Genomic DNA, 22,982 nt, shown 5'->3' with positions numbered 1-22,982 from the left:
ACAATACCGGATGAGCAAATATGGAGAATTGTTCTACCAGCGGATGAAAGCCTGATATTGTGGCCAAATGGATCTTAACTGAACTAACTGATAACCCCAATTTCTTTAGATCCAACAGGTAATCCAGGATGATTGAAAGTGTCACTGAATCAGGCAGGAGACAGCAATGACAATACCAATGGAAGAATTTCTTCCATTTCTGCAGGTAAGTAATATGGGTTGATCTTTTTCTGCTATTCAGTAACAGAGCACTGTTGTTGTACTTCCACAGAGCAGGAGGAATCTAACTCCATGAATCATTGAGGAGCCATGCCCTGAAGCGGAGAATCGCTAGGATGGGATGAAGCACAAAACACTCATCCTGTGACAGGAGATGAGGAATGGTCCGGAGCTCGAATGACATCTGGACACAGGTGAAGCAAGTAATGGTACAAACTTGTCTTGGCCAGGTTGGCATTCTAAGGATAACTCTGGATCTGTCCTGTCACCTTGTTCATCATCATCACCCCCTGTATCAGCACCATTAGAGGAAATGCATAGTACAAAAAACCCTTTTCCAAGATAGACATCTCCCAAGGACTGGTGGCCCAGACCACCTCTTGAGCTAAAAAGAGGGCACTTCCTGTTCCTGGAGATGGCAGAGAGAGACACCTCTGGCAGTTGCTCTTTTCAGGAATATGCTGCGGAGCATCTGAGTGTCTAGCTCCCATTTGCAATCCTGTGAGAGGTGTCTACTGAGGACATTAGGTGTGGCGTTCTGAATACCTGGGAGGTAGTGCACTGAAATTTGGATCTTACAAGCTATGCACTAATTCCAGAGAGTTTCATGGCTTTAGAGCACAGGGAGGGGGAAATTGCTCCTCCCTGCTTGTTGATATAGACCATGCAGGATACATTTTCCATCATGACCCTGATTGATTTGTCTCTGATGAGGGGTAGGAAATGAAGGCACGCATTTCTGACAGCACAGGTTGATGTGGAGACTTGTTTCTTGGGTTGTCCATCTGCCCTTTGTCATGAGGGTACTAAGGTGGTTACCCCATTCCAACAGTGATTGCATCTGTTGTTAAAGTCACTGATGGGATTAGCTGACAAAAAGGAATGCCTTCTCAGACACTGAGCTGATCCTTCCACCAGTCTAAGAGTACCTTGCTTTTAGAGCTGTCACCTGTCAGTCCAAATTGTTCTTACTGGAGAACAGGTCATTCTGAGTCAACCCTGGAGGCAGCAGAGATGTAGCCTTGTGTGATCGGTCATAATGGTGGAAGCTGCCATATGTTCCTGGAGCTGATGACAGTTCCTTATTGTGGTTCGAGGGCTCCCCTGAACTGCCTGTACCAGACCTGACAAGGTTCAGGGAAGTTAGGCAGTCAGCAAGTCCAAATATGCCTCTATAAGCTGTATCTTCTGTACAGGGGTTAAATGTGGACATTTTTACATTCAGCTTCAGACCCAACTCCTGAAAGAGAGCGAGGGCCATTTAGGAGGAAGATAGCACTGTTTTGTAGGAATAGCAGTTATTGAGGTACAGGAAGACTAGGATCGCTTCTTGTCAGAGGTAAGCAGCCACTGCTGTCAGGACTTTTGAGAACACCGCTGGGGCCAAGGAAAGACTGAAGGGAAGAATCAGTATTGGAAATGACCATGGGCTATAGTGAAGTGTAGGTATTTCCTGTATGATAGATATAGTGTTCTATGGAAATAGGCATCTTGTAGGTTGAGGGGCTGAACGCCAATCCCCCTTCTCTATTGAAGGAACAACAGTTGCAAGAGTCACCATCCTGAACTTTTGAGACTTTATGAACTTGTTTAGAAGTCTTAGATCTAAGATCAGTCTCCACCCTCCATCCTTCTTTGACACAAGGAAATCCTTCAGGTAAAATCCCCTGCCCTCATTAGGAGGAGGAAGAATCAGGTCTATTGCTCCTAATCGAAGGACAGAGTTCACTTCTGGTCTCAATGGAAGCTCTTGAGAAGGGTCCCTGAAGAGGGACGGGAAAGAGGGTTGGAAGAGAGAGAGTGACGTAAAATGGATGGTATAACCCAATGTCATGGCCTACCTGTCTGTACCGATCTGCCTCCAAGCATGTTGGCAATATGCAAGGAGGTCTCCAATACGGGGTGGGGGCGGGTTAATGGGCACAAGTGTAAATCCAGAAGTGAGGGAAGATTCAAACTCTTGACCAACCCATCAAAACTGTTGCCTTGAAGATGGCTGAGTGGTCATGAAGAGCAGATGAGCAGCCCTCTTTCTGTGAAATCTCTCTCTTTCTGGGAGGTATGGTGGAGTTATGGAACCTGGAATACTGAGTCAGATGTGCTCTCTGGGCAGTCTCTGACCTACTAAACCTTTTCTTATTCTAATATCTATATATGCTCAGAGATTAAAAGACCTCTTAGGGCTGTTTCACAGAGTGTGCAAGGACTCACCTATGGTTTCCGAGAACAGTTTACGACCATCGAAGGGGAGGTCATCCACAGTGTTCTGTATTTCTCTTGGAAACACAGAGATGGAGCCATGATTTCCTGAACATGACAACCACCATGGAGATGGACCTGGCACCAGTGTGACTGCAGCATCTAAGACCAAGGATGGTGGTACAGGCATAACTGCCTCAATCCAGAGACGAGGATGACAATAGTGTATGAGGGATGGCCTCCTTATCTGCCCTAGCTTCCTGCTCCTCCAATGTCTCCTCCAGTGGGAGGGCTGCTTGGGGAGGAGAGGGCTGTACAACTCTGGCCTCCGAATGAGACACTACCAGTGGTCTGGCAAATTGCTATCAATAGGCAGCCCAGGAATCCCAATGTGGCTATTAAGGGGGCCCATTCAGAAGTGGAGGTAGCATGCAGGGTTGGTTCTACCACCCTTGAGAATGAACCTGATCTTCCAGAGAATGGGTTCCTGAAGAGAACCCCAAACAGAAACAGAGGAGACCAACTGGAAGTCTCTTTCACCCTCCTCCACCTCATCCAAAGGAGGAGCACCTGAAGAAAAAGGTGGACAGTCCTGCAGTACTGGAAGATTGTAGTCCAGAGATCAGTCTTGGTACCAAGAGATTTCAGTACCCATGAAGGGTGGGGTTCATCTGTTATTGAGAGGTCTTCAGTATATCTGAACTCCTGTGACACCAAAGTGAGGATCGGTATCAATGCGGTAGCCGAGGCCAAGGTCACCAAAGCAGACAGTACTGCTGACGGTGGGCATACTGAAGCAGAGGCCAATGTATCTGAGGACCACTGCTTGCTTGGTGCCGAGGGTGCTGCGTGCCTGGGTACCAATGGCTGGGCTGACCTCAACAGTACTAGTCGCAAATGTCTATGCTTGTCCTCCAAGCTGGTAGAAAGTACCTTGGCCCTATCAGAGCTGTGTCACTCCTTTGTGCTCCAGGACTTTATAACTCCACCAGTTTTGGAGGAGGAGGCCTTCAGTTCAATTGTACTGAGTGGAGAGGTCAAGACTCTGCAGACTGTAAATCTTCCCTTTCTTAAGGGAAGCTTGCACCGAAGTAGAAGGGGCACTGGATCTGTCCAGAGGCTGATGTAATGGGGGAGCCTTCCTGACCTGACTCAGAAGCTGGCTAAAGGGAGTGTTCCATCATTAGCAGTCTGAGTTTAATCTCCCGTGCACTTCTGGGAAATGTGGGACTTCCCCAAGCAATGGACACATTAAAATAGAGTGGCCATCAGCAGGTTTCGACGTTGCCTCTCCTGGAGAGCCAGACATGCCCTGGCAGGAAAAAAAAAAAAAAAAAAGTCTCCCAGAGGGAAGAGTAGAATAAAACAATCCTTTCATTATTTATTTAACTATAACTATACTAACACTACAAAAACTATCTTAACCACTATAGAAATATTAGAAAAGCCGAGGCACGCTCAAGGCAGACATGCTAGGGTTCTGTTTCAGGCCAAGGTGGTTGAGAAGGAACTGAGGGCGGTTCGCCTGCGCACCCCTATATAGCATGGTATCCAGTACTAGGAGTCATCGGGCACATGTGTGGGCTGAATAGACGCTGCTAACTGAAAATCTCCCACCAAGAGCTTGAGAGGCGCATGCACACCTGAAGTGGAGCCCCAATAGGGATGTTACTTGAAGAAGTAGTTAACTTCTGGCTTGAACAGAATACATAATTCAGGTAACTGACAATATTTAACATTACGCACACCCAATAGGAAGGTATGTTTTCAAAAGTGCATTGAACTGGAAACCTTTGCACACGTGTAACCAACCAGGAACCATGACACTGCATCATCACATTGAACTGCAACAACTGAGTAAGTCTGGGTTGGGGTTTTTTCTGGAGATGTAGAAAGGAAAAGGAGCTGAAGTTGGCATGAGAGCCAGTAACTTTGTTCCTGGTGCCCAGAGTTCACTTCCCTATTCACGGGCGAGCTCCATCTCCTCCAAGCATTCAAAGTTTCCAAAAAGCCTTAACAGAGCCCAAAGCAAAGGGAGAACAAAGGAGATGTGCATGTTTGGTAAGCTTGAGCCCTGAGAAATCTGGGCTATAAGTAAACTGCCCAGTTTTCTTTCTCAAGTCCAGTCCTTTACTGAGCCACATACTCAGGAGGCTAGAAAGCAAGCATGGTTGGAGTAGAGAGAAACTTTTCATACTTAGGTAAAAAAATTTGGCTGATCTTGTATCTCACATTAACTGGTCAAGCTTAAGAAGGCCCTACACTTGACTCAATGGCATTTCTCAGTGTGGATGAAACGAGAATTTTGAATGCCACATCTGATCAATTCCAAAATTTCAAGGAATGTTCTAGGCATTAATGACCAGAACCTTATTGATTTTGGGGAAAACTGGAAAGCCAAAAGGGGCAAAATAAAAAAGGGAGTGGGGGGGAAGGGGAGGAGAGACAGAGAAACACAAAGCTCCTGCCAGTACTTTACCATAGCCACAGTTTCAAGCACCTCTGCAACTCTTATACTTCAAGCTGATTGATGGCACTCATTAATCCCTCCTAACATTATATCCCATCTCATCTCTACACTAGACTAACAAGCTGATGCCTTCAATGACTTGTTTATCAGTTAGGAAGATGGTGAGTGGCATAGGAGGAATGGGGGCATGCACCCAGCCGACTTGGGGAGAGGGGAGATTGGAGGAACCTGGTATGGGGGAAGAGGGAAAGGGGGCACACATCTAGTGAGGGGAGACTGGGAGGCTTTAGTATAAGGGAAGGTCGGAATGGAGGCAGACATAGCTCCTGACAGGCACAGGAAGAGGGTAGTAAGGGTTGTACTGAGCCCCTGCCATGGGGAAAGAATGACAGAGACTGATATGGGGGAAGAGGGAAAGTGGGGCGCACACAGGGCCCCTGACATGAGGGGAAAGAGAGAATGTGGGCACACATGGAACACCTGGCAAGAGGAAGACTGAGGAACCCTGGTATGGTAGGAAAGAGAATGGGGGGGAGGAGGGGGCGCATATAGAACCCCTAAGGGGGAGACTGGGGAGAGTTGGAGGGAGTATGAGATAGAGGGGTATGAGATATAGAGGGGTATGAGAAGGTGGCAAATAGGAAGCTTGTGGCGGAAGGGGGTGAGGAGGGATGCAAAGAGGCCTTGGTGCATGCAATAAGCTCAGCCTACACGAACTATGAAGTGTGCATCCCTCTAATAGAAATTTTTTTTAAAAAATCATCTTGTAAAGAATCAGTATGGAACTCAGGACTTATGAGCTTACACTGAAGATAAAAAAAGGGGCAGTAAACATTCTCAAACTGAGCTCACATTGGAATGTAAGAAAGGATTCCAGTCTGCAAAGCACTGAAATCCCAAATCACAATGGAACATTTCAAACAAAATCTAAGGGTTCCACTAGTAAAATATGTCTGGTTCACACCAAGTTGGCATGTGAAAAGTCTTAAAACATGTACTGTAAATGCTGTAAGACTTGTACCTTGTAAGAAACCAAAAATGTTAAACTGCTTACCTGGGGGGAAAGAAACTGGGGAGGCACTTGTGCCCGGATATTGGGGGAAGCGTTTAATGGCTGCACTGGTGTGTGCATGCCCCTCGATTGTGCTGTGCTGTTTCCAAATAAACCATGATTGCCAGCCTATAAAATTAAAATAATGGTGAGTCAGTTAAAATTTTCATCCCTTAGACTAATGGATTTCTGTGCTGTTAGCTGTTTGCTAAGAGTATTGCAAGAATATTTTACTACAGAGAATACCCTCATGCTTGATTATTTAGATGATGCCAGCCTCAATCCACTTTATTGTCCCTCCCCCCCGTGTAAGTCTCTTTATAAACTAAGTTTTTGAAATACAGCCTCTTCCTCCACATTTACATTGTACTTTTCATCCAAGGATCTCAATACACTTTACGCCAGTGGTCTCAAACCTTTTTATGCACAAGATCACTTTTTGAATTTAAGATCAATCCAGGATCTCCCCCGCCCCACTCACTCCATTCCCCCTCCCTCCATCGCTCGCTCTCTCCCACCCTCACTCACTTTCACTGGGCTAGGGCAGGGGGTTGGAGTGTGGGAGGGGGTGTCGGTTCTGGACTGAAGCCGAGAGGTTTGGGGTATGGGAGAGGGATCAGGGCTGAGCCTGGGGCAGGAGACTGTGGTGCAGGAGGAGGTGAGGGGGGTGGGCTCTGGGAGGGAGTTTGGGTGTTGGAGGGGGCTCCGGGCTGGGGCACAGTGTTGGGGTGTGGGAGGGGTACAAGCTCTGGGAGGGAGTTTGGGTGCGGGCTCAGGGGGTTGAGATGGGGGAAGAGGGTACGGGGTCTGGGAAGGAGTTTGGGTGCAGGCTCCGGCCAGGAGGTGCGTACTACAGGTGGCTCCCAGTCAGCGGCGAAGCGGGGCTAAGGCAGGCTCCCTACCTGCCCTGGCCTCACGCCAGTCCCAGAAGTGGCTGGCATGTGTCTGTGGCCCCTGCCTTAGCCCCACTGCGCCGCCAGACTTTTAGCAGCTGGAAATCACAATCGACTGGCAGAGGCTCCAGGATCGACTTGTCGATCGCGATCTACCGGTTGGTGACAACTGCTTTACACAGCTGGTTAAAAGTTGATTATCCCATTTTACAGATATGGAAAGTGAGGCTCAGAGAAAACAAATAGTATGTCCTAGAACATTCTCCTACTTAAAAGTTGCTAAGCAGTATTTTGTCACTAAGTCATCTTTACTATTGCATTATGAAAGGTCTGAGACAGAGTTGGTTGAAGATCCAGGAAACAGTTGTCACTAAAACAAGTATATCTATTGCTTATATAACCTGCAGGCCTTCTGCTGTCCACCATTGCCTTAAAATAATTAAAGCTGGTCAAATTTTTCATCTGAAAAATTACTTTGACCAAAAAATGGCCTTCCTCCCCCCCCCCATTAAAATTTTCATGGAAAATTAGTGTTTGTGCTTTTGTTTTTAATGAAAAATAAATACATAAATAAATACATACATAAATAAATACATAAATAAAATGGAGGTTACTTACCTGTAACTGGAGGTTCTTTGAGATGTGTGGTCCCTATCTGTATTTCACATGTGGGGGTATGCGTACACTCTGTGTCTGAGACTGGAGATTTGTAGCAAATAGTAACCATTGGTTCACAGATGTGCAGTTGCTCTCCTCATGCTCCGAACTGAGGGCATAAATGAGGCACAGACCAATGCCTCTCCAGTTCCTTCCCTTACCACAAATCATACAGGATCCAAAGCAGAGGGGAAGGAAGGTGGGTAGTGGAATACAGATAGGGACCATACAACTAGAACCACCACCAGTTACAGTAAGTAACTTCCATTTCTTCTTTGAGTGCTGGTCCCTATCTGTATTCTATATGTGGGTGATTAGTAAGCAACAGTCAAATAAGAGGCGGGTGCAAGGATGCAGTTGGTATAGATGACTGTAAGACTGCTGTCCCTAGACCTCCATCTGTTGAGGAAGCCTGAACCAGGGTGTAATACTTTGTAAAGGTGTGGATGGAGCTCCAGGCACCTGCCTTACAAATGTCCAGTACTGGTAAGAGATGCCATTGAGGTTGCCTGTGCTCCCACAGAGTGGGCCCTCACACCATCCTGGGGAGGAATGTGTGTTAGCTGATGACACAGAATGATGCTTCCAGAGATCCACTCAGTGAGTCTCTGGGCTGATGTCTGAGTCTCATGATCGCTCTGCTAAAGCAGCAAATAGTATCTGTGTTTTCCTCATTGGTTTTGTTCTTTGTAGATAAAAGGCCAAGGCCTGTCTGACATTGAGAGACTGCAGCCTCTCCTCCTCATTGGAAACATGAGGCTTAGGGAAGAACACTGGTAAGTGAATAGGTTGGGTCATATGAAACTCTGAAATTACCTTGGGGATGAATATCTGGTGGAGATGAAAGAAGGCCTTTTCTCTATGAAATATGATGTACAGCGGTTCTGTCACAAGTGTTCCCAGTGTGATAGCAACTAAGATTAGATAATTTTCATGGAGAGGTGTGACACGGAACAGGTGGCCACTGGTCTGAAACGTGGTCTAGTAAGAGATCATGGTACCACATTGAGGTCCCACTGTGGTGCGCGTTTCATTACTGGCAGGAAGATCTTAATAAGGACTTTCAAGAATCAAATTGTGGTAGGGTGAGTAAAGACAAAGCAGCCCTCCACCAGAGGATGAAAGGCATTGATTGCCGACTTTTAATGGGCTGGTAGAGACAGGAGATAGTCTAAAATGACATGGATACCTACTGATTCTGTTGATACCTGATTCTGTTGTGAGCAGGTACAGAAATGCCTCCATTTAGCTAGATAGCATTTTCTAGTGGAGGTTTTTCCATTGTGACTGAGTTTAGTTCAGATGGCCTCTGGACATGAATGTTCCAGGTCTGATGCCCATCCAAATGCCAGGCTGTGAGATGAAGAGGCTCTGGGCTAGGATGTCTGATCCTGCCCTGGTCCTAAGTTAACAGATCCAGAAAGGGTCAAATACAGATGGGAGAACAAGATGACATTGTAGTAGGTCTGGAAACCAAAACTGCCTATATCAATTGGGTGTGATATGGATAACGCTGGCCTGTCAACATGAATTTTGCAGAGAACATACGGTAGTTGCACACTGGGAGGAAAGGTGTACTTCAGATGGTCCACTGAGGACAACAGAAAGGCATCGTGCCCGAAGTCTCAGCCTAATGCTGCTCTGGAACAGTAGAGATTAAATTTCTTGTTTGTGTGGGAGGTCAACAGGCCACAAGATAACGTTGCTCATGGGTGAAGATTTTGGTCATGACAATTGCATATTTCTCATTCATAGTCTATGGCAAAGTGCTTGCTCAGAATGCCTGTCAGAGTATTCTGTACACCTGGTGTGTATGTTGCTAAGAGTATGATGTGGTTCTTGATGCACCAATTCCATAATTCACGGTCTCCATTTACCCTGTTTATATAAGAGACAGTCGTCATGTGGTCACACATTATTTGGATGTGGCAAGATCATGTGAGGGAGAGGTATTTGTCGCAGGCTACGTGAACTGCTCTAATCTCCAGCAGCTTGATATGCATTCTGGCCTCCCACGTGCCTTTTACAGTGTGACTGTCCGTATATGCTCTCCATCCTATGAGGGATGCATCAAGGGTGGGTGGAAGAAAGGGGACTCCTGCTCACACCTGCTCCAGTTTCGTCCACCGAGAGAGGATCTGACTTTCAGTGGGATTGTTACCCTGATATTCATGTCGTCCTTGTCTGGTGAGCAGACAGACTGAGGCCAGGCCTGCAGATAGCGAATGTGGAGTCTGGCAAATGGCGCTATGTACGTGCATGCAGCCATGTGGCTTAGAAGGGAAAGGCAGACCATGATTGTGGTGCAAGGTCTGAGGGTTACTTGGTTTATCAAGTTATTCGTAACCTGAAATTTGTCTATAGGATCGTTGGCTTTTTCTGAGGATATATCCAGGGATGCTCCTATGAAATCTATAGACCTTGTAGGAGTCAAAGTGCTTATTTACACAGACCTCCAGCAATGTCAGAAAGTGGAGTAAGAATAAGATTGTCGATTGGACCTTCTGGCTTGATCTGCCCATTAGCAGCCAGTCATGCAGATACAGGAAGATAGTGTAGCCATCATGTCTCATCTGGGCTGCCACCACATAGAAGATTTTTGTGAAGGCCTGAGTGCCGTCACCAGCCTGAATGGAAGTACTCTGAATTTGTGTTTCTCTTGCCCTAAAAATGAATTGAAGAAATCTTCTGTGGAACTGGTGAATATCTACCTAAAAGCAAGCATCTTTCATGTCAAGGATCATAAACCATCTCTTATCCTCCAGGGAGGGAATTATTTTTAATTGAGCATAAAGGCGTATAGTTGGTGTATATCAAGAATTAGTCCCCATCCTCCATTTTTCTTGGAAATTATGAAATATGGGAACTAGAATCCCCTCTTGATGTTGAAGTGGCATCTGCTCTATAACCCCTTTTTGGAGGAGTTCACCTCCTGATGAAGGATCTCCTCATAAGTGTGGTCCCTGAGAAGGGGGTTTGTGGTGAGCAGGTGATATAAACTCAACTGGGTAGTTGGAGTGAATGATCTCTAGTATCCACTTGTCTATTATTGCCTTCCAGTTGTGTGTGAAGTAGGTAAGGCAGCCACCAGAGATTTGGGGGGGGGGGGGGCAATGTGGCATGGCATCAATATCCGTACGCAGTCCTTGAGCATTAGATCACAAGAACCCCTTGGACTGTGGGCACAGCTGTCCTAGAGGTGGAGGAAGCGGTGCATCTGAGTCTTTGAACCCTCTGTTGTTTTGTATGGTGGTTCCTACGGGTGCTGGAGCTAAAATACTGGGGCGGGGCGGGGGGTGGGAGGAGACATTTGGGCCTATTGGTTTGCTTGTTGTGTTTCCCCTTCAGAGCTGGGGTGTAAATGCCCAGGAGTGGAGAGTTGTCCTAGAGTCCTTAAGAGAGTGTAGTGAATTGTCAGTATTCTCACTGATATTCTGGACCTCCCTGGGGAGCCCTGAAGCGTGCAGCCACGATTCATGGCTCATGACTACAGCTGTGGTAACGGTTTTAGATCAAATGTCAGCTGAGTCCACTGTTGCTTGAAGTGAAGTCTTAGCCATCAGCCTGCCTTCATCAATAAGGTCTTGGAATGGAGTCCTGTCTTCCTCAGGATATTGATCTCTAAATTCCAGAATTTTGGAATAATTTAGGAAATCATACTCTCCTAACAATGCCTGGTAGTTAGCAACTTTGAATTGGAGACTGGCTGGTGAAAATACTTTCCTCCTCAAGAAGTCAATGCATTTAGCGCCCTTGTCAGTTAGAGTAGACTTGAGGTGCGGTGACCTGGACCTCTCTATAGCTGCCTGTATCACTAAGGAGTTAGGCTGTGGATGGATAAATAAAAAATTCTGCCCACTTAGCCGACACAGAATATTGTTTTTCAAACCTCAAGGGTAGGGGCACAGGTGACAGGGATATGCCACACAGAACTGGAGGGTTCCAAAATGGCCTTGTTGACTAGGAGGGCCACCTTATTAGGGTCAGAAGGTTGAAGGATGTCTGATTGGACCATGCTGTGTGTCCTGGAGCTCCTCAAGAGGTATCTGTATCTTGGTTGCTACCCTCTGTAACAGCTCCTGATACTGCCTGTGGTCATCAGGCAGGGAAGGGATGATGCCTCATCAGGTGAGGAGGATGACACATCCATTGGGACCAGCATATCCAGCTTGACTTCTTCCTTCACAAACTCCAAAGGACCTGGTTGGTATCAGCTAGGAGAAAAGCGTCAGTGGGATTCTTGCACAAATCTAGGCTATTTGTTATATGGATCCCACGGGGCACAGTAAGGCCAGCAGAAAGCGTCAACTGGTTGAGGGAGTGGGAGCAAGACATAGGGTATCGACAGTCCCCTGGGTGGTCATACCCAAGATAGCTCCAAGGCCTCCTGTGGGCTCTGTCTGGGCATGTTTCCCTTGTGGAGGAGGGTAGAGGGAGCCTCATATGGAGCATCAGGCTCATATGGAGCATTCATTCTGAAAATGTAGGGTCCTGCTCTACTGGAAGCACCAGTGGGGAGAATAGTCCAACTTGTGGATGCAGCATGGGAGGTTCCTCTTCCCCCTCAAGGTGGGTTCTTCGGGTATAGAAATGTCTGTAAGGAGGACTCGGCCCAATAGAAGAGGAGTTTGTGAACAGGGTGGAATGAAAATATCCTCCAGTGACATTACGATGGCCATCCTTCTTGGAGTCTGAGGAGACCTTGACATGGGAACTGATGAATCTGCAGTGTCCAACAGTCTGCTTACTCAGAGGATCCCATATGGGACAACAGTTGCCAATCTTTTGGTCTGTGGGATGAAGGCAGAACTGGTACTGATGGATCATTCTTCCTATGTGCCTTTCCTTCTTTGACAGAAGGTCTGTGTGGACCTAATTCCTTAGGACCTGCATGCGAGGATTCAGCCGACTTTGACCAAGACTGGAAGGGATCCTTTTTCTTAAAGGTAGATCTGGACAGGGATCTGTCCTTATGCCTATGGCCACGTCCCTACTCTTGTGAGAGGGTTTATTGGGCTTAAGTGTTTTGGTGTCTACTCCAGACCTTGTATCCGGAAGAGCAATGCTCGAAATCTGAGACCACCGTATAGGGGGGTCCCCCTAGCTTGGATATGACTAGGGCTTCGTGGTCTACTCCATGAGGGATTTCACAGACGGAGCTCTCAACCATGACAAGTTCGAGGAAGGAAGAAGCACCAAAAGCTGCACTTGGTGGCAATGTGAGCCTCTCCAAGGCACTAAACGCAGCCCTGGTATTCATTGCCGATGGAAAAGGAATGGGGGAAGGAGATAAAGTTCTTTAAACCCTGGGACTACTGGCATAGTTCTTCTCTACAAGAAGAATAAACTAATTATAAAAACACAAACGTTAAGTCTAAACTTACTATAAACTATTTACAATATGTATTGACAGGTGCTTAAGTACAGGACAATCATAGCCACAGACACAGAGAATTCCAACTCAGATGATCTGACAATAAGAATGAATGGAACTGCAGAGGCATTGGGCCACACCACCCTTTATGCCCTCAGTTTGGAGAATGAGGAAAACAACTGTGCACTGCAGACCAGCAGACAGCACTTGCTACAAATCGCTGGTCTCGGGGCCTGGAGTACATGTGCACCCATGTGTGGTATACACACAGAGACCAGCACTCGAAGAACAAAAATTCAATTTGTTTTTTTTTTAAGAATATTTTTCAAAAATTTTCATGGAAAATACTTACCATTTTCTGACCAGCTTTACTAATAATTAATAGTACATCACCAGATGTACTAAAAAGAATTCAAAATTATGTCTAATTCCATTTCTGAGCAGATTTCTGGGGATTTACCCACATTCTCTGGGTGATGTCCTGAACACACACAAACACAAATCTCTCATGGTACATTAAAATACTAGTGTTCTCATTACTCCATTTTATAGCATGCCTGCAACCTATCCTGCCACAATAACCCATAAATTAACTGCCTACAACTATTTTATCCAGGTACAGCTAGTATATATTATTTCTTCCCTGGACATGGCCTAATAGTTACTAACTAGGAATCAGTCTCCTATCCTTTTATTCTTGCTGAGTCTTTTTAGAAAAATAACTAACTCCTTTAAACATATTTCCACATATAAGTCACTGTATAAAAAAAGTCCAAGACAAATTTGGAGCAAACCACTCTTAAAATGAAAGACTAGGAGATCATCCTGTGTTACAGGCAAGAAGAAGCCAACAAAAAACAAAATAAATATATACTGGACAATAGGAAGGAAGGTGGATTTTTGATGGGTTAGCATATCTGAAACCTACGTTAATATACGTTATACTGTGTAGTCAGTGATCAATAAATCTTGTAAGAAAACCAGCTGACCAGAATTAAGCCTACGTTGCAGCCACGCAGTAATAAATCTGAGAAGGTGGCCTCCTTACTTGTCTAGCAGCGAAGTTTTGGGGGTTGAGCCCTGAGCCGATTGCCCCAAGGCTGACGTTAGGTAGTGTGGAACCAGAGGGAGACAACTTGTAGCTGGGAGAAGGGGAGAAGGGAGAGCAAGGAGCCTCATCCCCAAGGCACCCATCTTGATTGGAGAAAGGCAAAGTCAGCTGAAGCAGTAGTTAGCCAATCAGCAGGAGTTGGTTAGTGAAGCAACAGAATGCAAAAGGAGAGAAAGAAGGACTGTGAGTGATCAGGAATAAGCAAAGGTAGATTGTAACAACAATTACAAGGGCAAACTTCTGATTCAATTTAACTGCTGGCATTTGGAGATTTTTGGTTAAGGAACCACGGTCAGCAATTTCTGTAGAGGTGAAGGTATTTTTAAAAAACCTCTTAGATGCATAGAAAAATTCTTCCTTTACTAATTTTGTCCTTCTCAGATAGGGATTATTTCCATTAAAGCAGCAGATACAGCTAGAATGAGTTCCTATTATTCACTTCTGTTTGCACACACCAATTTGTGTCCACAGTATGCACCTCTGCAAATGGTGTTTGTTAATTAGACCAGCAGAGGAAGTTCATAAAGCTGGTGTTTGGCCTGTTACCCCAAAATGGAGTAGTTTAAAAATATGCATTTTAAAAAAAAAATGTTTATTGGACAGAGAATGCCCACAACATTTTACCTGTTTCACATTTTATTGAATCAAACGAACTGCATTTAAAACAAACATTTTGAATCCAGAGACCCGCTGCAAATCATAATTTAGATTTCAAATATTAATTGCTTTAAAAAGGTTGACAGTGCCCATTTAAAATAGGTAAAGATATGAAAGAGATGGTACTGCAACATACAACAGATGTAGGGAAACCAACAGTAAATGGACAAACACAGCACATGATACAGTCTAATCTAGAAAGAATGCTTCAGATAATTTGCAGACATGAAAGCAGAAAGAAAGTATTGGAAAATTGTGATTTTGTCTATATATTTAGATTTAAACTTAGTTTTAGAGTGTAGAAGTACAGTCAGTAGCCAAACAGAAACAAGAACCATTATGATGCCCTCTTTACTGAACTTTGTTGGCACCTGTTCAAAATGGACTTCTCCCCCCGCAGCAAAAGAGTGGAGTAGTATTCAGAAATAATCTTTCTTCAGAACTGTACTTATTACTCTCAGGACTACTCTAATATATCCATGCGTATCTTTAACCCAGCTCAATTTTCTACCTACGTTCGCTCTACATATGTATGTCTATCTTATCTTATTTCATGTATTATTACATTCTCTTCCATTGTTTTGGATGTTTATTACCCCCCAAAGGAGTATATAGAAATTGGGACTTTATGTGAATGCAGTGGTGGATTTCGTTTAACCATACAGATTTATCTCACCTTCTCGAAATAAGGCCCACTATCTGTGGTTCCCATGTCTTTGGAATTAGGTGGACGGAACCCAGATCGATCCTTTCTCATTATATCATTAAAATCCCCAAGGTTCATGGCTCGTTTGTCCACATCAAACTTCTTATCGGGGAGACCACCTATAAGACGGAAGGAAGAGGGTGAAATATCAGTGCCAACAACCACGATCATACCTGTTCTTTCCAACAGATTCACAGCTAAAAATGGACTGAAAATACCTCTGAAGGCTGAAAAACAGTATGGACAAGGATTTATTTTATAACGTAGCATTACGCTCCTGGTAAAAGATGCTGAAAAAAGTCAAGGATTATGTTTTATTGTAAGATTAAACAAGCCAATTTGCTTTAAAAACAATAAAGTATTTTGTACAAATTTTTTTGTACAAACATATGCAGTGGCAGTGAACAAGGCAAAGAGATCCTCCTCTACAAGTATAGCATCAGGGAAGTTTTCCAGTTCATAAAATCAACCAAGTTATAACCCTCAAATTGTCTCCTCTCCATCACAGATCTAGCCACAACCTGCTGTGACGAACTCTCCACTACTTTATGACAAAATGGAGTAAATCTGATACCTCTCTTCATCTTCAAGGATACACACACCACAGCAAAATGTAGCATAAACTTAGCCACTGTGTCACAATCGTGCTTAGTAGCAGAGAGCTTCCAAAACCATTATCTGGAAACTTAAGCAAGCTAGACGCATGCCCATCATGAACAGTCAAAATAATGGGAATCTATTGCTCGTAGCTGAAAAATTGTTAATACCTTCTTCAGAGAGGGCGCTCAACTAGCCATTCTGAAACATGCTATTGTCTAGCCTGTTCTCAAAAAGCCACACTCAGTGTCAGCTTCATTCACTGCTGTTCAGTCACTAACCACTGATTCATAGGCAAAGTTGCTGAGAAGGTAATAATGAACTGTCCCCAGTTACACACAGCCTCTGCTGGCAACCTAGATACATCACAATCTGATCTGAGATGGGTGCATAACTGGTTGGAAAACCATTCCCAGAGTAGTTATCAGTAGTTAACAGTAGAATGTGCCTTGATGAGATAGTGATTTTAACTTACTCCGTTCCATAAGAAATTCTAATGCAGTCTAACACTCATTTTGAGTCTCTGTTCTGAAACAGCCTGCCATCTGGATTAATTATCAAAAGCTACAAATAGTCTTGGTGATTTGCTGAATGATTTTCTTGTGTTGAGGCAATACAAGATAGTTCTTAAAAATGTCGAAAATGTGGAGCTCAGCCTCTGCAAGGGATGAGTGAGATCTTGGAAAGAACACTTGTAAGTGAGCAAACTGATTTAAGTAAAAGTCCAGGACCACTTTAGGCAGAAATTTAGGATGACAATGAAGGGTAACTATCTTTATGGAAGGCAGCATAAGGTGGTCCTGACATCAGTGCTTGGATTTCTCTGACTCTGTCAGCAGAGGTAACAGCCACCAAGAATGCCCTCTTAATAGACACGATACACAGAGCAGAAATGATACAGGTTCAAATAGAGACTCCATCAGAGATATGAAGACTATATTTAAGTCTCAGGGAAGGGAAAAAATCTTTAACAAGTGAAAAAATGTGCTTTAGTCCCTTAAAAATTCTGACGACTGTAGGTTTGGGGACAAAAAAAATCTTATGTTCCTGTACTGGAGGATGGTAGACAGATATTGCTGCTAGGTGAACTTTAACAGAACTATTAAAGAAATCTGAATGTTTCAATGATAACAGGTAATCTAGATGACAGGAATAGATGCCTCCACAGGGTGAAAGTTATGGTAAAAAAGTCTATATTGAAACACATTTCCACTTGGTCCCATAAGTAAGCCTTGTTGAACGTTTTCGACTTTGAATCAGAACATTCTGTACCTCAGAAGACTCTCAAGCAGTCTCTAGGGGGAGGGGTCAGAGTTCACCAAGCCACAGACTGTAGCACTGCTCTGCGAAATGCAGCATCGTCTCTAGCCTGCCGTGTGATGGGGTAGTGCGATGTAAAGGTGCGACTAGACGACCACATTGCTGCCCTGCAGATGTCTTGAATAGGAGCCCGTGCCAGGAATGCTGCAGATGAAGCTTGTGCTCTTATTGAGTGTGCTGTTAATGCTGGGGCCGGTATCTTTGCTAGGTCATAGCACATCCTGATACAAGCCATGATCCATGAAGAGAATCTTTGGGACAACACCGGGAACCCCTTCATTTGCTCCGCAATCACAATGAAGAGCTGCGTCAATTTCTGAAATGGCTTTGTCTGCTCAATGTAAAAGGCGAACGCTCATCTGACATCAAGGGAATGGAGCATCTGTTCGCTGAGTTATTAGCATGCGGCTTAGGGAAGAACACTAGAAGAAAAATGTCCTGATTTGTGTGAAATTGAGAAACCACCTTTAGGAGGAAAGCTGGATACGGTGACAGCTGCACCTTGTTTTTATAAAGCACAGTATAAGGGGGCTCAGGAGTCAGGGCCTTGAGCTCAGACACCCTCCTGGCTGATGTTATAGCCACAAGGGATGCCACCTTCCAAGAAACGTAAAGTAGAGAGCAGGTTGATAGGGGCTGGAAGGGAGGGCCCATCAGCCTCCAGAGCACCAGATTGAGATCCCATGGTGAAATCGTCTGCCTTAGTTGAGGGTACAGTCTATCTAGCCCTTCAAGGAAGCGGCCAAGCATGGAGTTAGTGAATACTGACCATCCAGCTGAGCCGAGATGGAAAGCCGAAATAGTGGCCAGGTGCATCTTTATTGACTATAAACAAAGGCCCTGCTGTTTTAGGTGAAGCAAATAGTCCAGGATGAAACGAATTGATGACCGTAACAGAGGAATGCCCTTATGCAGTGACCAAATCGGGAACCTCTTCCACTTAGCCAGATAAGTGGCCCGATTGGATGGCTTTCTGCTGCCTAGGAGAACTTCCCTGAGTGTGAACATGCAAGCTCAAATGGGTTTAGCCATGGAGTTTCCATGCCATGAGGTGGAGAGACTAGAGTGGGATGCTGGAGATGGCCATGGTCCTGCGCGATCAAGTCTGGGACCAGGGGCAGAGTTATAGGCATGTCCGTTGACAGGTCTAGAAGCACGGTGAACCAGTGCTGACATGGCAATGCTTGTGCTATCAAGATTATTGATGGTTCCTCTCGTCGGACCTTCAGCAGGACTTTGTGAATGAGCAGGAAGGACAGGAATGCATATGAAGGGAGGAGAAAGGCATCCATGAGTGAGCCCGGGCTGTGGCTCAGGAAGGAACAGAACTGCTGACACTTCCTGTTGCACTGTTTCATGAACAGGTCTACTGAGAGAAATCCCCACTTTTGGAAAATGTTCATCGTGACATCCGGGTGGAGGGACCACTCGTGGCCATGAAAGGACCTGCTGAGGTGATCGGCCAGTTCATTCTGCAGCCCGGAACGTATGATGCATCCAAGTGTATGGAGTGGGAGATGAAAGTCGTCTCACAGCTTGAGGGCTTCCTGACACAAGGGAGAGGAGTGAGCACCACCCGTCTGTTTATATAAAACATTGCTGTGGTATTGTCCGTCAATACTGATACATATCTGCCCTGCTGATGGGTTTGAAACATCTGGCAAGCGAGGCAAATTGCACGCAGCTCCCTGATGTTGATGTGCAGCGAAAGTTCTGCCTGGGACCAAAGACCTTGGGTCCTGAGTCTTCCTAGGTGCGCCCCCCATTCCTTTGTCGATGCATCTGTGACTAGGGACAGTGATGGTTGAGGCCTGGAGAAGGGTATTCCCACACATACTGCTTGTGGGTCGAGCCGCCACCGGAGGGACTCAAAAACAGGAGTCCCAGCTCAGGCACTGCTGCGGCAGGGGAAAAGATGGAGACCCCCCCCATCCTATCCAGCCCCAGCTCGGGGGCTGCCATGGCAGGGGAGAGAGGGCACATCCATCACATTAGAAAGGTAAGACTACTGATATTAAAGTATCAGTTGTGTGCTTTTATTTGTAGAAGAAAGCTAATTATTATTAAGGTTTTTTTATATAGCACTTTTATCCAAAGCGCTTTACAATAGTTAGCTAACAGTACAAACAACATTTGGAAAGATCATTAAGTGGTCCGCTGAGAACCTCAGTAATTTTCAAGTGGACTGCGAAAAAAAAAGTTTGAGAACCACTGGGCTAGATCAAAACCCTCCATGGCAATGAGCATAATACAGCACTGTGGTGTCTATTAGAATCTGAACAGGTTTGGATTTGATCAAAGGGAGAAAAATTTGTACGCCAGACAGATAGTTCTCCACTCTACTACATTAATGCGGAGGTCATTCACTGTAGAGTTGAAGAGGTTGGATATCAAGGTGAGTACCCCAGTTAACCATCTGGGACTTCTTCTGATGGGTATGTTCTTTCTTTGCCTTTCACAGTAAAGCATATCTTAAATGTCCTGACCCACATCTCCTCAGCTGTTCACAGTGTAAAAATGGGGGTGGATTCATGCACCACTTTTGGAGATCCAGGGACCTCAGTGCCAGTCATGCTGGGCACAGAACCACTTTGGTAAATGATTCTTCAGTTGATGGTGTGCAGTCCTCAGCATTGGAATCTGCTGACTTGGATGGACCCAGTGACCAGAACTACTTTGGCACATGGTTCTCTAGAGCCAAGAGGTGTTGGTTCTCTGGCACTGGACTTGGTTGAGCAGGAAGGATGCAAGGAGCTTGGTGCCATTTACGATACGCATGGAGCCACTATGGTGAGCTGATCTCCAGTATCAATACTGGACATGTACAATGCCAGCCTTAGTCAATTGACCCTGAAGAGCTTCCTTTGTCAGCAGGCGGATGAGGCGGGCCACCTGCTTTTGTGGGTTCAGAGCATATTCATGCTATCAGAGCCTCTTCCTCCTCTTCCCCACCCCAAGAAAAGCTAACTAACATACTGACCATCTAACTGGAAACAAAAACAGACTCCAAAGTATCAACAAAAAACAAACACAAACGAACTATGAAGGGAAGTGCTGAGGACACAGTGTGCGATACAAGCTTGCTGTAAGTGCGGTGGTTAGGAAGAACTGAACGGGCCACTCCCTCTTCTATACCTTTGTAATCTTTGAGAATAGAAACGAGAGGGATGTGAGTGGCTTTAATGGACACTAGTCACCAGAAGATACCAGGCACCTCAATCCCACAAGTGTGAATACGCAGAGGCCACTTGGAGAAGAACAATGCATTTAAGTAGATATTCAAAGTGGAAATTAGGAAAGCATTTCTGGTGACAAAGTCAATCATCTAGTCTAGTGAAACAGTCTGCTTAACAAGGAAGTTATGGCAAATTAGGACGCAATCAACTGAGATTAGATAAAATTGATACAGAAACCTAGACCAGATAATCCAAGAGACCACTTCCAACTATCATTTATGACGACACCCCTCACACAGTATGACCCATTTAAAGATCCCTGATGTTTGTGGTCAGGCCATCAAGGGTGATAAATCTATTCCTACTCAGCAGCAGCTCAGGAGCATTAAAGTACAATAAAGAGACTTTCTTTTCCTGCCTATCAGTCCTAAGGGACTGGTAATTGGGATGTCCTAATACCAACAGCTAGTAGACTTCCCTTTTCCACCTAGCAAAGTCATGTGACAAGGGATGCTCCACCTTCTGGAAGCAACAAAACTGAGCACTACATCAATTTTTTTTTTTAAGCACCCCTCCATTCTATGCAGATATTCCCCAGCCCAGTGTGTCTCATCAGCAGCAGCTGCATTATCTGTATAAATCCTGCAGCCAACAAGCTGGATGCTGCTGCTCTATCCTGCTATTAAAGAACAAAGCTCATAAACAATGAAATGTGCCCCTTCCTAAAGATAAGCATGTCACACGCATAATATCAGCCATCATGCCAAATGCATTTTAATGAAGTTATACGCACCTACAGACAAGTCCATCTTACTGCCTTGAGTGTCCTCAGTTTGACTCTGAAAGAAGAGCAAAAAAAGACACTGGTCTGACTCCTCAGCAAAGTTCGAGAACACAGCAGAAACAGCCTTCATTAAAGATGTGTATTGGAAATGTGGAAGGGTGTGCCAGTGTGAATGAAAGTAATGTCCTAAACTATATCAAAGAAAAACAATCCTGATGCAACCTTGAACACACCTAATCCCACCTGTATTTGGTGTTAAATTTCCTAAAATGCCACTAGACACATGAACTCATCATGCCACAGACAGAAAGAGATGTCCGAACAGCTGCTCTGAGAAATTAACCTCTGTCCTCATGTCAAGGGATCAAATTATGAGAGTAGCAGCCAGAATGACAGCTCTTCTCGTGACTTGTCAAGTCATCAAATCTTAAAATGTGCTGCCAAATTATTCTTCTGTTGGCAGTCTGGGACAGGGTGTTCCCATAACTTTAAGAGGCAGCATGATCTAGTGGACTGAATTTGAGACTGGGTGCCAAGAGCTCCTAGATTCTAATCCCAGCTCTGCCAGCGACATTCTGCTTGTCACATGTCACAGCACCTTTGCACCACAATTTCCCCAATTCTATAATGAGAATAAATAGCTACTTCACAGGATACATTAGTTAATGGTGTATAGTGTTTTGAAAAATGCAAAGCTCTCCATTAAGTGGTGTGTCTGGGATTCTTGAACATTTTCATAGGTGAACCATATTTTCAACGAAAAGAAGGCATCACAGATCTCTGCACCTTCCCACTGACAATGATGTAGCATTTGTCTTACAGCTCCACCTAGAGGCCCCATTACTGGGGCTGTATCTATGCTAGGTGCTGTACTACACATAAAAGTCCCTGTTCCAAAGAGCTTACACTCTAAATAGACAAGAAAAAGGGTGGGATAAAGAAAATATCCCCTTTTTACAGACAGGGAACTGAGGTACTGTGATATTGTCTTGCCCAAATTCACACAAGTCTGTGGCAGAGCCAGAAATTAAGCCCACATGTCCACAGTTCTAGTCCAGCACCTTAAGCACAAGACCATCCATTGTTTGCAAATGAATTGCAACCCCACAACTGTGGCAACCATGAAATCCACTTGGATTTTTAAAGTATTTTAGTTTCCAGAAAGAAATATTCTGACTAGTAAGTGGAGTTTGAAATAGCCACCAACTATCGGTATTGGAATAAAAGAATGGGAATGAAAATGCAATTAGTTAATAAACACTGGCTGGTGAATATCTGAATTTAGAATTTTGCTTACTACACAAATATCAGTGCTTCTCAATTGGATTATGACATTTTTAAAAAGCCACTTACTAGCAATCCCATGTTTGAAAACTGTTTGGATAAAGGGTTCATCCACGAATCACTATTTCCTCCTTTTAATGAACACTAAAAAACAAGAACAGATATGTAATTAAACAGATTCCTTATCTTTCCTCCATTTTCATACTTCCTTTTATGTAGAGGTCTCTGCTTTGCTTCCTTTCAGAAGCTTCCTCTCAATCAGCATTGTGCTGAATTCAATTGGCTTTCAATTTGGTCCTGTTATGATTTGTGAATGATCAAAAACAAAACTGAAAGCAGAAATTGGCAACATAACACTTTAAAAAAAAAAAGCTGAAAAGTTTACAGATAATTGCTTTTGTGCTTAGGATAAAAAATGAAGTGTCTTTAAAAAAAGAAGCAAGAAATAGAGATTGAAATGAAAGGGAATCAATTTGTCCAAAGC

General features: G+C 44.6%; 1 protein-coding gene across 14 annotated transcripts in view; it reads right to left on the bottom strand.

The window, feature by feature from the left end:
- The window catches only part of TNRC6B (trinucleotide repeat containing adaptor 6B), a 212,332-nt gene that overhangs the window by 15,869 nt on the left and 173,481 nt on the right, over positions 1–22,982 (bottom strand). For 10 of the 14 annotated variants that reach the window (XM_073326943.1, XM_073326935.2, XM_073326897.1 and 7 more), the window contains 5 exons: positions 22,568–22,642; positions 21,224–21,269; positions 15,308–15,456; positions 13,912–14,082; positions 5,943–6,068 (listed from right to left, as the gene is read on the bottom strand). In XM_073326943.1, the coding sequence (XP_073183044.1) occupies positions 5,943–6,068; positions 13,912–14,082; positions 15,308–15,456; positions 21,224–21,269; positions 22,568–22,642 (567 nt within the window). The remainder of the gene's footprint in view (positions 1–5,942; positions 6,069–13,911; positions 14,083–15,307; positions 15,457–21,223; positions 21,270–22,567; positions 22,643–22,982) is intronic. The other 4 variants (XM_073326995.2, XM_073326926.1, XM_073326969.1 and 1 more) reach the window with 1 other exon arrangement.

This window comes from Lepidochelys kempii, chromosome 1 (assembly GCF_965140285.1).
Source record: "Lepidochelys kempii isolate rLepKem1 chromosome 1, rLepKem1.hap1, whole genome shotgun sequence".
Taxonomy (NCBI): Eukaryota; Metazoa; Chordata; order Testudines; family Cheloniidae; genus Lepidochelys; species Lepidochelys kempii.
Note: the sequence above shows the minus strand (reverse complement) of the source record. Positions and strands in the feature narration are given on the sequence as shown.